Here is a 16,562-nt window from a genome sequence, read left to right as displayed (position 1 = left end):
CGGGAGTCCTGCCAGTGCTCCTTTGAAACACGGGGTCCTCTTTCCCCGGGGGCGGGGAGACTGAAGTTCGGATTCCAGTATGCCTGGCTCCTGTGTGCCCCAGCCCCCTCCAATCCTGTCCCTCAAGAGGCTTGCAAGTGGGGGATTTAGTTCATTTCTCGTAACGACAGCCCTCTCCACTCGCCTTCCTTAATGACATCTCAGACAGAGGGAGCGCTCTTCAGAGACAAGCAGGATTTACAAGGAAAAGCAAAAGTGTGCATTTCCTCGTGATAATCCCAGAGTCGTTTGGATATGGAAGGCCTTTAGTAAGTGGTGGAGAGAATTAGCTTAAAGTTGGCATAATACCTAGCTGTGTGTGCACACATTGTTATTCTTAAGGAATCTGTGTTTAGATGCCATCAAGTTAATTAGGAAATATGTATTTGCACAGAATGCAAGAGTGCCACTGAACAGAAAAATAAATCCTCCTCGCTAAGCTAATCTGTGCCTTCTGAATCTCCAAAGTTCTTAAAATCACCAAATGCTAAGAATATACAAGTTCCTTTAAAAATGATTATTTCATTTTCCCCAATAACCATTAGCATACATAAACCAGGTGTTTTCCACCAGATGTTTTTCATTAAATTCTTTTAGAGTGAGAACATCCCAAGGTGAGTACACAGGAGAAATAGGTAAACACATGGATGGATGAATGGAGGGGTGGGTAGATGGATGGACGGGCGGAATGGAGGGATGGGTGGATGAAATAGGTGGATGGATGGACGGATGGATGGATGGGTGGATGAAACAGATGGACGGATGGATGGGTGGATGGATGGAAGGATGGATGGATGAACGAATGGGTGGATGGATGGACGGATGGGTGGAATGGAGGGATGGATGGATGAAACAGGTGGATGGATGGATGGATGGACGGACGGATGGAAGGATGGATGACGGACGGACGGATGGGTGGATGGATGAAATAGGTGGGATGGAGGGCTGGATGGACAGATGAGTGGATGTATGGATGGAAGGATGGATGACGGATGGACGGACGGGTGGGTGGACGGACGGACAGATGGGTGGATGGATGAAATAGGTGGGATGGAGGGGTGGATGGATGGATGAATGGATGGATGGACGGACGGATGGATGGATAGGTGGGTGGGATGGATGGAAGGATGGGTGGATGGATGGACAGACGGACAGATGGATGGATGGAAGGATGGATGACGGATGGATGGACGGGTGGTTGGACGGACGGATGGGTGGATGGATGAAATAGGTGGGATGGAGGGGTAGATGGACAGATGAGTGGAATGGATGGATGAATGGATGGGTGGGTGGAAGGATGGAATGATGACTGAGTTCAAGATAAACAATATTACATTCTGTTAGAAGAGGAGTGAACATGTACGTATGATGCAGCCAAGTGATGAGACTGTGTTGAACATGTAAACATGCCGGTTGTGTGCACACATGTGTTGTGTAGTATGACTTGTATCAAATCCCTTGTGTTGCTTGTATCGGATGTTGGTTTCTATAAGAGTCTGTGCTCTGGCTGGTACCATGCCACTCAGATTCAAGTCCTGGCTCCACCAAAGACTGTGCCGCCTTGGGTAATTCCCTAACCTCCTAACTTTGAGTCTCCCCATGTAATCTGGGGCCAGTAACAGGTACCTCACAGAGACGGCTTGTGGCTTAAATGAGATGAAGAGTACACAGTCCTTACAGGGTGCCTGGCACATACAGGGGCCCCACAAATAGAAGCATTTTCCGTGATTGTTGTCATTACTGCTGAATTACAGGGACCGTTTTATGGTGACATACACATGCTGTACTGTGCACCAGGAGGGGGTTTCCTTGTGTACGGTGTGCGCTCACTACATCAGGTGTGTTCTGGGCTGTCGTTTATGCTGGGCTGACTGTGCACTTTGGTTTTCTATTTGATGTGTGTGCATCTTCTCATAGTGAGTCACGTCTTTGTTCCGTCTGAGGCTCTGTCGGATTACACGTGCTCCCTGTGTTGGGTTAGATGTGTGTACACAAAGCATGGCACTCTACTGAGATTTTGCCTTGGCACGCATGGCCTGTTGGGACGCGTGCGTGAGCTGTGACGTCCTATCCCAGGACTTTAGCAGTGTCATTTTAGTGGTGGACCCCCACAGACGCTGCGTTCGGCTTACCGGGAATTTTTTTTATTATTTGAATTAGTTACTAATATTTAAAAACTGAAAAGTTTTGCGTCAAGTCAGATGACTACTTTCTCTTTTAAAGACTAGAAGACCGGGTAATATAGCCCTTGCATTCCCCTAAGATAATACTCTGCAGGACTTGAGGAGGACAGACCCCTTCGTGGGGTGGGGGGTAGGCATCCTCGAGTGCTCCCTCACCTTGACCCCCAGGGGCATCTGCTGGGTTTCATCTCACGTTCAGCTCGTTTTCATGCCCAACCCGCTTTACCCCCGTTCTCCTTCCCCCTCGGGCTGGCACGGTCATCTGGGCTTGCTGCGGCTGGGTCCTGAAGGCCCAGAGCCCGGATTCCTTTCCCCACAGGCCCCAGAAGGGGTGGTGGGCCGGGGAAGATGGGGTGGTGGGCCGGGGGAGGATGGGGTGGTGGGCCGGGGGAGGATGGGGTGGTGGGCCGGGGGAGGATGGGCCCCCCACCCCCAACCCAGGATCCAGGAAGCCCGGGAGCCCCGGTTCTCTGGAAGCCGCACGGTCTTCCGGGCCCGCGGGCCGCAGAAGGGAGCAGCCGGCGGGGGTACTGACCCTGCTGATGGAGAAGAGCAGCCCCGGGCGGTCGGAGCAGACGCCGGTGAAGCAGAAGCGCAGCTTCCAGTAGAAGAGGTGTTCCCAGATGAAGGTGATGAGGCTGAGGGCCATGGCGGCCGCCAGCATGTAGAACACGCCCGCCATGTTGTCGATGTCCAGCTGGCTGCTCATCACCTCGTTCTTCTCGTTGTGGCAGATCCCCGTGAGCCACAGGGTCTCCAGCTCCTCCATCTCGCCTGCACGGGAGACAAGAGCCGCGGGCAGTGAGGAGCGGGGCGTGCGCTGGGGGGTCTGGGGCAGAGCCGGGGGACTCGGAGCTGGGGGGCGGGGCCGGCGCCTCACCGGTCCAGGCTGCGCATGCGCGCGCGCGCGCACGGGGGCGCTGCGGTGGTGGCGGGACCCACCTACCACCACCGTCGGGAGGGCAAATAGGACAATATGTCGTCGGGTACAGTTAAATTACTGTCATTTTGTTCTGCCCCCCCCTGTTTCTCGACCCCCGTCCCCGACACCCACCCCCGCCTGGAACGGGGCGGGGCACGAACTGGCAGCTCGCCACCACGGAAAGGCTCGCATCCCAGCTCCGACTTCACCCCTCACTAGCTGGGGGGCTGCAGGGCCGCAGCTCTCCCGTCTGTGAAACACCCAGAGCAGCACTGCACGCGGCCTAGCGTGCTCACGAGGACCAGAGGAGCTCAGTCTGCAAACGTCCTAAACGCAGTGCCCCGCTCACAAGTTTTTCCTAAATAGTAGCGTTCCCGGGGCTGTTCCGAAGGAAGCGCCCAGCACCGTGCCTGGCCCACGGTGGTCGGTTTCCTCTTGCGTCTCCCTTTAGGTTATCTGGGATTGTTCCAGGATGCCACCCACCGAGGGCACTGCACTAAGGGCAGAAAGCCCTGGGAAGAGACATCCCAATCAGCTCTGAATGGCCGCTTGCAAACGCAACACCTCCCCACTTCGGCAGGCAGTTAAAGAAGCAGGTGGGGCTTTCCGGGGGAGACAGAAGGAGGCGTGCTCAGCATGGCGTTGTCTTTCTATTGTGTGTATTTCATCCAGTTGCCATTTAGGAGGAAATTCTCTGATCTCAGTGTCTAGCAATTAAGCTGTCGAGCAATTCACTAAACTGTGGCATTTATACTATGATTCAGACTTCAAAAAATTATCCTTCAAGGACTCCGAAAATCAAACAGGATGCATACAATATTAGATGAAAAGTATGACCGTGGTGTGTGTGTGTGTCTGTAGATAAGATACAATACGAAACATGCCGAGAAAAGTAAACACCAGATGTTTCTTTGATTTTTCGTTTCCAGAGGTGAGCATAATTACCACTTTCATAATGCTCTTTTTTAAAGTTTCATAAAATTAGCATGTCACGCTCTTGGTTCATTCGCCTCTTGATGATTTGGCTGAACACAGAAATCTAAGTTGATCCTTATTTTTCCCTGGGACTTTTGAAGATGTTACTGAGTTTTCTTCTGATCTAGATTACTGTTGTTGAGAGGTTGGCTAATAATCTAACTTTTGCTACTCCGTATGTGATCTGTGTTTTCTTTTTCATGGGGTTTGAGACTTTCGTTTTGTCTTTGGTGTGGAATGTAGGTATAGATTTGCTTTATTATCTGTTCGGTTCTAGACTCTGTGTCATTCTTCGACGTGTGACTCAGGACTTTAATTCTGGAAACACATCTCACCTCTTCTTGCTTTGCGTATCAACCTTCCCTCCCCCCCGTTTTAAAAAAAAATCAGTAGACTGTATTTTTCTAGAGTAGTTTTAGGATTACAGAAACAGTAAGCAGATAGTACAGAGTTCCCATAACTCCTTCCCATTCCCTCCATTTCTCTTACTAGCATGTGACAGTGAGGTGGTAATTTTTTTTTCCAATTTATGAACCAATCTTGATACATTAACTCAAGCCCAATTTACATTAGGGTTTATATACATTATATATACAATTTAACATATATTTATGTATAATATATGTGGGAAAAATATAATCTATTATATGTACATATACATATTGTATATATGTATATATACATATTATACATGTATACATATTATACATAAATATACATATTATACATAAACATAATATGTATATTTTGTACATTAAAGCCCACAATTTACATTAGGGTTCGTGCTTCGTGTTGTCCCGTTCTGTGGATTTTGCCCAATGCCTAATGCCACGTGTCCATCACTATAATATGTACAGAACAGTCCTTCTGCCTCCAAAGTCCCCCATGTGCCAGCCGGTTGGACTCTCTTCAAACCCCATCCTAACCCCTGGCAACCACTCATCTTTTAATGGTCCCCATAGTTTTGCCTTTTCCAGAATACCCCATAGCTGGAGCCCCAGTGCACATGGCAGCCTTTTCCAACTGACTTCTTTCATGGTAACAAGATGTATTTTTTTTTAAGGGCAGCAGTCCTCTGATTTGTAGAAAGATGAAACAATTTAAAATGACCCAAAGTATCAATTCAAAGCAACATCAAAAAGCGAGTGCACTTAACTTGCTCAGTTCCTAGCAGAGCAAGCGGGTAAGTGGGATAATTCACGCTGTAGCAGTTTGCTGTATGACCTGGTCGGCGGAAAAAAACTGATCAAGGCAGAGGCACTCTAGCTTTGAAGGACTAGAACCGAGGGTTTCCAGTGTGATCTGGCATCATTTACTCTTGTATTTATGGTTAGAAATGTACACGGTGGGAACTCCAGGTATCTTCTGGATCCTTCCTTTAAGGTCCCAGTTAACTGTGGCCACAGTGTTAGCATGTGGGCTGAGAACAACGTGCAGTTAAATTCCTCCGCTTCTGTCCATGGCTTGACAGCTTTCTTTTTACTTGTGAGTAATTTCCATCGCTTAGAGGTATGGTCTGTTTACCATTCACCTACTGAAAGACATCCTGGCTGCTTCTGAGTTTTGGCAGTTAGGAATCATTGGATGCTGGCAACATCCGTGTGCAGGCTTTCCTGTGGACGGCCGTTTCCAACTCCGTTGGGTAAATATGGGAGCACAACAGGGGGATCGTATGGTACGAATATGTTTGGCCTTGTGGGAAATGCCAAACCCTCTTCCAAGTGGCCGTGCCATTTTGTGTCCCCACCAGCAATGAATGAGTGTCGCCGTTGCTCCACACCCTCGCCGGAATTTATCAGCATTGTCAGTGTTTTGGATTTTAGCCGTTCTAATAAGGTACATAGAGGTATTGCACCGTTTTAATCGGCAGCCCCCAAAGAACACATGATCGTTCTTTTCTCTTCTCCTGAAAATTGTGTGTAAAATATTCTAAACCTTCTCATTCTGTCCTCCAGGTTATTAATTTGGTTTTAATATTTTTCCACGCCTTTCTGCCTCTGTCCAACAGTTAGATGCTTCCCACAGACCTATTTTCCAGCTCATTTATTCTTTCATTAATAATTTCAGCCTTCTCCTTTCATTTAATCTGTTCTAATTGTGATACTCGTCCGGCCATCTTAAAATTCTCCCCATTCTTTTTCATAACGTCTCATTCTTCTGTTATGAGTCTTAAAAAACTTCTCCACATTTAATAATTTCAAACCCAACATCTTTCGGATTAGTCTCTGTCCTTCCTCCTACCCACCATCTTGGTTCCTGGGGTACACACTGTCTGCTTGCTGCGGGTGCTGGCTCTCGCGGTGGAGTTCTTCCTTGCGATGTTTGGAACTTCGGGGGATGAGCTCATCTTCAGCAGGGCTGCTGTCCCTCTAAACCCCACGAGGCCCCCGAGCACACTGGGCTATAGAAATGTTCCTACAGCGGGGTGCTGAGTTTGCTTCTGCCATGGTTCCAGAGGCATCCAACATACCCGTTTTTGTATGAGACATGTGGCTGTCCCTGCCACGGGTTCACGCTTGGACCCTCCAGTCATCCAGGTTTTAATTTCTCCCTCGGAGCTTCAAACAGATGGCAAAAACTTCTTGTACTTTCTTCGTGTTGATGGACAGTTTTTTCCTAGTCTTCTCACAGATGCGCTGATTGCCTGGGGTTTCTCAGATTCATGCAGGGGTATCATGTTTTGCTCTCTGCACAGTTCAGGCCCCCCTTGTGGATGCTAAAGCCTTGGTCTCCACCCCTGCACCCTACGCCCCCTTAGGCTGCTGAGCGTCCGCGGAAGGTGATGTGAGACTAGCCCATTCCCCTCTGTTACCAGCACCCAAGTCTTCCCCGTTCTTTGGATCACGGTGCGTGCAAATGTGTGAGCGTGCGAGCACTCGTTTCTGACCCTGCACCGGGATGTGTTTGCAGGAGGAAAGGGGCTCCTGTCAATTTAGCCTCCCATCCTACCGCGACCACACAGACGTGTATACCTTTTGTTGTTGTGGCTAAAAATACGTTCACATTTATGGCAGGGAAAAACAGGAAACCTATCCTTTTGTAAATTCATCCCCCCGGCAGGAAGGGTGTGATTAATCAGCAGCACAGGCATGGGAAGGGGCTTCTTGGTCTCCGTTCCTGCCCTTCCAACGGCGTGCGGGGGGCTGCCGCGGGTCGTGCTTGTCCTGGGGGGTTTCTGTGGTATCACATCACTGTCCAGCCAGCAGCCCCCCGCTCATCCCTTCGCTTCTGCCTGCCACGTGCCTCCTGATGTAGAGCGCGGCTTCCTCTTCCCAGAGACCCGGACGCCTTCCCTTCAACATCCCAGCACCCTGCTGCTGTCCCTCTCCCTTTGGACTCTGCGAGGACACAAAAGCGGGTCTCTGCACCTCGTTCTGCTCCCATTGGGGTCATCCCAGAGACAGACGAGTTTGTGAGCCTAGACCAGGGCCCACCTGGGTGGAAGAAACATCACTGGATTCCTTTTATGGGGTAAACGTACAGTGCTTTCCGCCGCCCTCTGATCCGACACCTCTCTCCCAGGAAAGCCATCCGGGAAACCACACCCGCGCCCACACGAGGAGGGTGCACTCCCCGTCCTCAATCCCAGTTCCGGCCTCTGCTGCCATCACTTTGCAGCCCTTCAGTTGCTGCCTCGTGGCCACCTCCTGGCGCACAGAACTGTAGTTCAAATGCTTTCTTATTTTGTTTTTAATTTACTCAAGTATATTGTAATTTCCTCGGGGGCGATCAGGTGTTTTATGATTCTGATATTTCTCATGGCCAGCAGCACACCGCAAGGACTGAATCTGTATTTTCTTTTCCTTTTTTAAGATTTAAAAAAAAAATTTATTTGACAGAGATCACAAGCAGGCAGAAAGAGAGAGAGAGGAGGAAGCAGACTCCTTGCCAAGCAGAGAGCCCGATGCGGGGGGCTCGATCCCAGGACCCTGGGACATGACCTGAGCCGAAGGCAGAGGCTTAACCCACTGAGCCACCCAGGCGCCTCCTGTATTTTCTGTTTCTAGTTCTTTCCTCGCATCCTCGGACTTAAATTAGCAGCACAGACAGACATGTTCAGATCTGCTGAGTGAGTCTGCCTGTCGTGTAAGCAGAAGGAACAACAGATTCAAAGGGAACTTGCCACGGGCTGGGGAGCAGAAGGCTGAGCAGCGCGCGTCCCCGGCTTGGGTGAGGAGGCGAAGGCCAGCTGTGGAAGCAGCAGTTCTGAGATGCTCATTCCGCCGTCTCACTCCGCCGTCCGTTTCTTCCATGACGAAGAGGCCGTGATCTCTGTCACTATGGTCTTGTGAACTGGAGCTGGGAAGCGGGACAGTTAACTCTTTGCCGGAGCAGACGCATTCTTGCTGGGAAGACGGAGCCGAGGCAGCCTGGGCCGCTGCGGGTTTGCAGCCAATCCCTGCTGTCTTCGTCCCTGCATGATGCTGAAGCTTCCCCCTCGGTTTGTACCTCGGAGGACGGGAAGCGCCTACGACTCTGAGAGCACTGACGCAGCCATGCATGTCATGTCTGATCAGAAGTCCTGCTGGGTCTGGTCTTCGGGGGGAAATGCTCCAGGTACCCGTCCGGACCTCGGGGTTCTGCGCCGGCCTGAGGAAGGCGGGGAGGCTGGCTCACAGAGCCGGCGTCCCAGCTCTCCCTTCCCAATGTTGCCACTAAAAGGCCATGGGGGGGGTGGGGGAGCATTAAGAGGTGAGAGCCGAAAAGATAGAAAATCTAAAAGGGAATATGTGAGAATAACTGAGACAGCGCCGTGCATGTGACCGAGACGTGCCTCCACGAGCGGCTCGGGCTGTGCTGCTGCAGGAGGCCGTGGGCTCCCCGTCCGGCTACTCGCTCACACGGTACCAGCCGTGCGTTTCTCATTGGCAAGAAGGAATCGATGAAAATGCAGACACACACCAACCCGGAAATCCCAGGTAGAAAACACCAGAATGAGCAACAAAAGGGAGCGCCCTTCCCCGAAGGTTTTGGGGAACACGGCAAGCCATCCCGGCAGGTCCAGACTGCCCCAGGGGGTAGGGTGAGCCTGTCTGCCCACACACACCTGCCTTCCACACCTACGACCCATCTGACCTTGGCCCCGAGACTCTACTTACCTATCCAGCCACTCGTCCCTTCCTTCATCTATTTTCTGATTCTCTTATTTAACAAAGTTGCCATTTTGAGCACTGTACTAGGATTTTAAAACATTAACCCACGCGACTCTCCTATCAACCAGCTGCGGCTGGTGTCGCTATCATACCCATTTTACAGATGAGGCAGGGAGAGGCATTTGCTCAGCGTCTCGGGCATGTGCCCAGCGGAGCACAACAGTGTTTACATCATAGGAGTTGAATGAGGCTGCACGGACCGGCGCCTGACATACACTCAATCCTCAGCATGTTTCCCTGCACACATGGTTCTTTGTTGCCTTTGCGGGGGCAGGGTTGGGTAGGGGTGAGGGGTGTGGATCGCACATCCCTCCCTCTGCCCTGCCAATCCACGGAGCCTGCAGTTGCAGGAAGGCATGTCCAGAGTGGAGGCTGAGCCCCGCAAGAAGCATCTGTCCAAAGTGAGAGGAATCAGCTCCTCATTTACCCTCGGACTCGTTCTCTGCATTTCCAGAGGGACTGCAGGAGCTTCTCAGATGAGATTCCATTCTATTCCACAAGACTGTCGGAGAGCTAAGGGGATTTCTTCAGGAAAGGATTTTACAGCGCGTCACGTGACCTGCCTTCAGAGTCCTGAGCGTTTCTCCCCTGAGGTCGGTTGTAGAAAGTCCACTGCAAAGCTGTACCCTTTAGGCTCTCTCCAGGGCCTGAGAACTGGCTGCCATGCATCTTCTCGGATCAGCCCCCTCACGGACCCTTGAGGGCACGGGTCTACATAGAGTTTCTCGTGGTTTCCAGCCAGAGCACCGGACCCTATGCGGTGCTGGTAGGGGGAGATTCCGTGTGTGGTTTTGAGACGCTGGCTCTGATGTCCTGTTTCATTTCCAGTCAAGGAAGCCAATGCTTTTTCGTTCTCTGAGGACTTCCTTTGGTTTTGCCTCCCTCCCTCCTGCATTCATTCACTTGCTCACTCATTCATTGAAAAAAACATTTCTAAAGCACTGAGCCCGCGGTCAGCGGCCTCTCCGTATTTTCACACAGACACAAATCGCACAGTCTTTGGGCTCCGTGAGCTCAGAGGCTTGTGGGAGACAGCATCCTGCAAGCCAGGCTTTCTAGCCGGATGAGATGACGGAGTGTGCACAGGCACCAGAGAGAGGTTCAGAATTTGGGGGAAGGAAGAAGCAATGAAAGGAGGGGCCAACTGCAAAGGACCCGGTTTTTGTGCTGAGGAGTTGGGGTGTGTTGGAAACGGGGAGCCATTGGATGAGACCGGTTGGACCGAAGCCGTGTTCTCACCCATTGTGTCGGGCAGGCTGTTACAGGTGCGTGCGGATGGCAGACGGGAAGAAGGATGGGGACACAGTGTGGCGGTCTCCAGTAAATTCCATCCCAGTGACATAATCACCACTGGGGCCCCGTCCTGGTCTCTGAGGCAGGCAGGACACGCAGTTTAAACTCTCCTGTTCCCAGAATATGTGGTGACCCAGAGAGAAACCAATTTGCAGGGAGACTCTGATAAGGGTCCACTGGGAATTGTAATCCTTATCACCACTGCCCATTGCACTTTACTCTGGATATGCCTGCTGCATGGTGTCATGCTGAAATCTTGCCGATGGCTGCCCATGGAGTGCAGCTCAGAGGTCTTCACTTCCAGGAAGTCTTCCCTGAATGCACAAGAATGTAGGTATAAGACCGTGGTTTCTCCTTCTACAACATCCGGGGTCTCTCGTCAATAGGACAACTGTCACACTAGAGTCTAATCGCCATTTGCGTCTAAGTCCCCATCAGGAGGTGACTTTATCCAGGGTGGGCATCCCTTTTTTTGTATCCCCAGTCCCTGGCGCAGGGCTTGACCCACCTCCGGGGGTCCGTACAGCCGTGTTGACTGCCGATGGCACGAGGCTCCTCTCCTTGATTAGCCTGTGATCCACTGTTCTGAGCATCAGCAAAAGCCCAAGAGAGAAAGGAACCTGGGAAGTCCCAAGCAGAGGGGGTCAGGAAGAATGTCTGAAGCCCAGAAATCAAGCCTGACTCTCGGAGCAAGCAAGTTCCAATCAAAGAAGTCAAGCGATGGAGTTTGGTGGTTCCCCAGCGGGAAGCAACTTCCATCTATAGCCGAAAGACGTCAGGATGAGCTTGCTGCTGATCCCATCGGGGTTTGCTGTGAACACCAAGAGGGGAACTGACCCCGTTTCAAGCCCGTTTCATGTCTGGCCCGGGGACTGGGCACTTCAGGTTCCTCAGAAGCCCGAATGGAACTGGAAATGGCAAAAGAACAATTTTCTTTGTAGAGAATCTAGGCCACCATCATCGACAGGCCGGTGTTCTCGATGAGAACAGGTCCAGTGGCTGTGAGCTCTGCACTGTGGTCCCCAGAGCAAGGACAGCCCAGGGTCTGCAGGGTGGGGACCAAGTGCTCTCCTTGCCCAGCTGTCCTGGAAGGAAGCTGCTGGTCAGATCTGGGACTCTTCCAGTCCGTGGACTTGGAACAGAGTAAGGTTGTGGTGGTGGGGAACAGTACAAGATTCTGGACACATGGAGACTAAATCTGGAAGACGTGTCTCTCTTACTGAAATGTCAGAATCTTCCATTTCTGTATAGTGCTGAGAAGTCACAAAAGCAACATAAAAATAGGGTTAAGCCTAAAAGGATACAGTCAGATGCAGAGACAGGCTCTCTGTGTGTTACTACGACCTTCCAGCTGAGGTCTCTGCTCTCTGGATGGAGCCCGAGGCCGCAGGAGACTCTGCAGGGGGTCGTCATCAGGCTGGGGTTCCCCAGCCACTGGATCCACCCGGCAGTTTGGAGTTGGGGAAATCTGTGCCATGGGTCACCACCCCATGTCTCTTGAGGGAGAAGGAGGAAGAAGAGCGCAGAGGTTGGGCCATCCCATCAGACACCAGGCGACGCACATGGTCAGTTTTCCAACAGAAGGCAGGGTTGGCAAGAACCAGTTCTCTGGAGTAAGGCTGCAGGAAGGCGTCCCTGGTGAATCCTGGGTATGCCCAGCACCTCTGGAGTCGGCTCTATCCGTCTGCCTCCCACACCCCTAGATGGTCCAGCAGGCAGGACTCGGAAGTCATGCATACTGGTGAGCATAAATGAACCCACAGTAACTTTCGGACAACTGCACATTTTCTCCATTGATAGTCCTGAAAAATCCTGTGACTCATCACGTTCCTACACGATGAGGGCTTTTTAATGCCACAAAAGGGTCCTTGCATTTGAAAAGGCTGTAGATGTAAAGGGGGAAGGAAAAGAAAAGGATAGCGATAATCCCACATCCCACGTTGACAACGCTCACTCTTTTAGCAGGTAAAAATGGCGGCCCCACTTTTTTGGCTCCTTTTGTTTCGGTCACCAAGCTTCCCGAGACTGTGGAGTCCTTAAGCAAAAGGATCACATCCATTGCCCATTTTCTCTGCATTCCGCATCACCCAGAACAGTGCAGGGGCTTAAAGGGCACTCAAGATTTGGTTGTGGTGTGGAGGAGAAAGAGAAGGAGAGGGTGGGGAGGAAAGCAAAGGGGAGAGGAAGGAAGGAGGACACAAGGGAAGATGGAGAAGAGGAAAGAAGAGAAAGGGGAAATGGGACCTTTATAGGAAGGACCTCATATCTGCTGGCAGTGCTGGCCATAACCAACGCAGAAGAAAGATCCAGTTTGTCTTTTTATGGAGAGGGTGGGTTACAACTTAGGAGAATGCTCAGACTGATCCCATTTACAATTGTACCCAAAATCATAAAATATCTAGGAATAAATCTAACCAAAGAGGCAAAGAATCTATACTCAGAAAACTAGAGAATACAAATTGAGGAAGACACAAAGAAATGGAAAAACGTTCCACGCTCACGGATTGGAAGAACAAATATTGTGAAAATGTCTATCCTACCTAGAGCAATCTACACATTTAGTGCCATCCCTATCAAAACACCATCAACTTTTTTCAAAGAAATGCAACAAATAATCCTAAAATGTACAGGGAACCAGAAAAGAACCTGAATAGTCAGAGGAATGTTGAAAAAGAAAACCAAAGTTGGAGGCATCACAATTCCAGACTTCAAGCTCTATTACAAAACTGTCATCATCAAGACAGCATGGTACTGGCACAAAAACAGACACAGATCAATGGAACAGAACAAAGAGCCCAGAAATGGACCCTCAACTCTATGGTCAACTAATCTTCGATAAAGCAGGAAAGAATGTCCAATGGAAAAAAGACAGCCTCTTCAACAAATGGTGTTGGGAAAACTGGACAGCCACGCCCAGAATAATGAAACTTGACCATTTCCATATACCACACATAAAAACGACTCCAAATGGATGAAAGACCTCAATGTGAGACAGGAATCCATCAAAATCCTTGAGGAGAACACAGGCAGCAACCTCTTCGACCTCAGCTGCAGCAACTTCTTCCTAGGAACATCACCAAAGCCAAGGGAATCAAGAGCAAAAATGAACTCTTGGGACTTCATCAAGATCAAAAGCTTTTGCACAGCAAAGGAAACAGTCAACAAAACCAAAAGACAACTGACAGAATGGGAGAAGATATCTGCAAATGACATATCAGGTAAAGGGCTAGTATCCAAAATCTATAAAGAACTTATCAAACTCAACATCCAAAGAACAAATAATCCAATCAAGAAATGGGCAAAGGACATGAACAGACATTTCTGCAAAGACGACATCCGGATTGCCAACAGACACATGAAAAAGTGCTCCACGTCACTTGGCATCAGGGAAATACAAGTCAAAACCACAATGAGATGCCACCTCATGCCAGTCAGAATGGCTAAAATTAACCAGTCAGGAACAGGTGTTGGTGAGGATGCGGAGGAAGGGGCACCCTCCTACACTTTTGGTGGGAATGCAAGCTGGTGCAACCACTCTGGAAAACAGCATGGAGGTTCCCCGAAGTTGAAAACAGAGCTACCCTGTGACCCAGCAATTGCACTATTGGGTGTTTACCCAAAGATACAGATGTAGTGATCTGAAGGGGCACGTGTACCCGTATGTTTATAGCAGCAATGTTCACAATAGCCGAACTATGGAGAGGACCTACATGTCCATCAACAGATGAATGGATAAAGAAGATGTGGTGTGTATACACACACACACACACACACACACTCTCTCACACAGGAATACTATGCAACCATCAAAAATGAAATCTTGCCATTTACCAAGACATGGATGGAACTAGAGGGTATTATGCTAAGCGAAGTAAGTCCATCAGAGAAAGACAATTATCATATGATCTCACTGATAGGAGGAATCTGAAAAACAAGGCAGAGGATGGTAGGAAGGAAGGGAAAAATGAAACAAGATGAAACCAGAGAGGCAGACAAACCATAAAAGACTCTTAATCTCAGGAAACAAACTGAGGGTTGCTGGGGGTGTTGGTGGGGAGGGGTAGGGTGGTTGGGTGATGGACCCTGGAGAGGGTATGTACTGTGGTGAGTAATGTGAATTGCATAAGACTGATGAATGCCAGACCTGTACCCCTGAAACAAATAATACATTATATGTTAATTAAAAGGGAAAAAAAGAACGCTTTGACCTCGTTGATGATAACTCTCTCCCCCCCTTACATGTGACGGTGCTCCTAGGACCTCTTCCTCCTGCTCCCAAATCTGAAGCAACAAAAGGTCCGAGGTTAGACTACAGCCAGGGATGAGGGGGAGAGTGCAGGGGGACGGGGCATGGTTAGATTCGGATGCCAACTCAGGAAAGTATGTGGGCGAGACACTACAGTCCTCTTGCTCCATTCTACACAAGAACGGAGATGGAGAAGGAACTCCCGTCTCTCAACTACGGGCTACGGTCGTACAACAAAATCCAACATGAACACTCCTGCCTCCAGTGACACTAGCCCGCCGTACCTCTGTCCTGGAAGGGAGAGACAGGGCCCTCAGAAGTTACGGGAACCGCACGCTCTGCTGATGGAAACCTACGCTGGTCATTCTTTCTCTGAACATTGTTTGGAAGTATCTGTTAGAACAGAGTACATGCACATTCTGTGACCCAGCAATTTCATTCCTAGGTATATTCCCAAACAATTAAGTGCCTGCCTGCACCGAAAAGGTACAAGAGTGTTCAAAGCAGACAAAAGTGAAAAACACCATGAATGTTCATCATTAGCAAATGTAAAAATAACCTGCTGTATATTCATACAACGCACTACCATGCAGTGATGAATAAATAGGAGTTTTAGTTATATGCACTGATACAGATTAATGTCCTAAAAGATACAAAAAAAAATACAATAGATGTTATATGATTCTGCCATATATTTGAGGTTCAAAAGGAGGCAAAAACTATCCATATTCATGAAGGTCAGAATGGTAGTCACCTTTGGGAGGAAAGCTGGCTGGAAGGGAGCTTTCTGGGGTACTGGTCATGTTCTCGACTCTGAGTGGTGGTCACACAGTTGTATAAAAATTAATTGGATGTTGAGATTTGTGCAATGTAATGAATGTGTGTTATAACTTACAGAAGGAAAAAAACAACATTCTTCCATTTTGGGGGTCAAGAGAGAAAAGAAGGAAAGGGGGGGAAAGGACTTTACCCCAGAAATTAAAAAGAAACCCTCATTTTTTTTTAGAAAAAGAAACCCTCATTTTTTTTTAGAAACATGACTTTTTTTTTTTTACAAAGAAAAAGTTCTTAAAGGATAAAGAGGGATGAGTTATGTTAAATTCTTCCATATTGGTGGAATTATTTCAAAAGAACATGCTGTCCTTTAATATTGAAGCCAAAAGCCACTGATCTTTCTGAAAAGGTCTAATCAATAAATATTCTCAGCTCTGTGCACTCCGTGGTCTCTGTCCCAACTACCCCGCTCTGCCCCCGCAGCACACGAGCACCCTGAGACATGCGTGGTGAATGAAAGGATGTGTCTGGGTCCCAATAAAACTTTATTGACAAAAACAGCCTATGGGGTGATGTGGGCCGTAGTTAGCAGAACCCTGATTTAAGCTATTAAAAAAAAGATTTCTTTAAAAATATATATACACGAATAAGAATAGATCACAATTTAGGGAGACTCTCATTGTTATATCTGTGATACTTGCTGAGTACCCACAGGCGGGTACTATCTTTAACAGTTCTTGGACATTATACCATTGAACTTGGTGAGGTTGGTGCCATTACAATCCCTAATCTAAACAGGAGGAATGTGGCCTGTACAAAGGGTAAATAACTTTCCCAAGACCACAGAGCTAGGAGACATCAGTTGATATATTTCAGCTCTAAGCGATTCGTCTCACCCCATGCTGCTATATTTAGGACGTGTGTGTGTGTGTGTGTGTAATATTACAATCAAAGTTTTAATAAGTTACTAAGATATA

The 16,562-nt window shown here is 49.0% G+C and overlaps 1 protein-coding gene across 2 annotated transcripts in view; it reads right to left on the bottom strand.

Moving 5' to 3' along the window:
* The window catches only part of GRIN2A (glutamate ionotropic receptor NMDA type subunit 2A), a 370,568-nt gene that overhangs the window by 12,468 nt on the left and 341,538 nt on the right, over nucleotides 1-16,562 (bottom strand). For both annotated transcript variants that reach the window (XM_045994068.1, XM_045994069.1), the window contains exon 13: nucleotides 2,758-2,996. In XM_045994068.1, coding sequence (XP_045850024.1) covers nucleotides 2,758-2,996 — 239 coding nt within the window. The remainder of the gene's footprint in view (nucleotides 1-2,757; nucleotides 2,997-16,562) is intronic.

The sequence above is a fragment of the Meles meles genome, chromosome 21 (assembly GCF_922984935.1).
Source record: "Meles meles chromosome 21, mMelMel3.1 paternal haplotype, whole genome shotgun sequence".
NCBI lineage: Eukaryota > Metazoa > Chordata > Mammalia > Carnivora > Mustelidae > Meles > Meles meles.
Note: the sequence above shows the minus strand (reverse complement) of the source record. Positions and strands in the feature narration are given on the sequence as shown.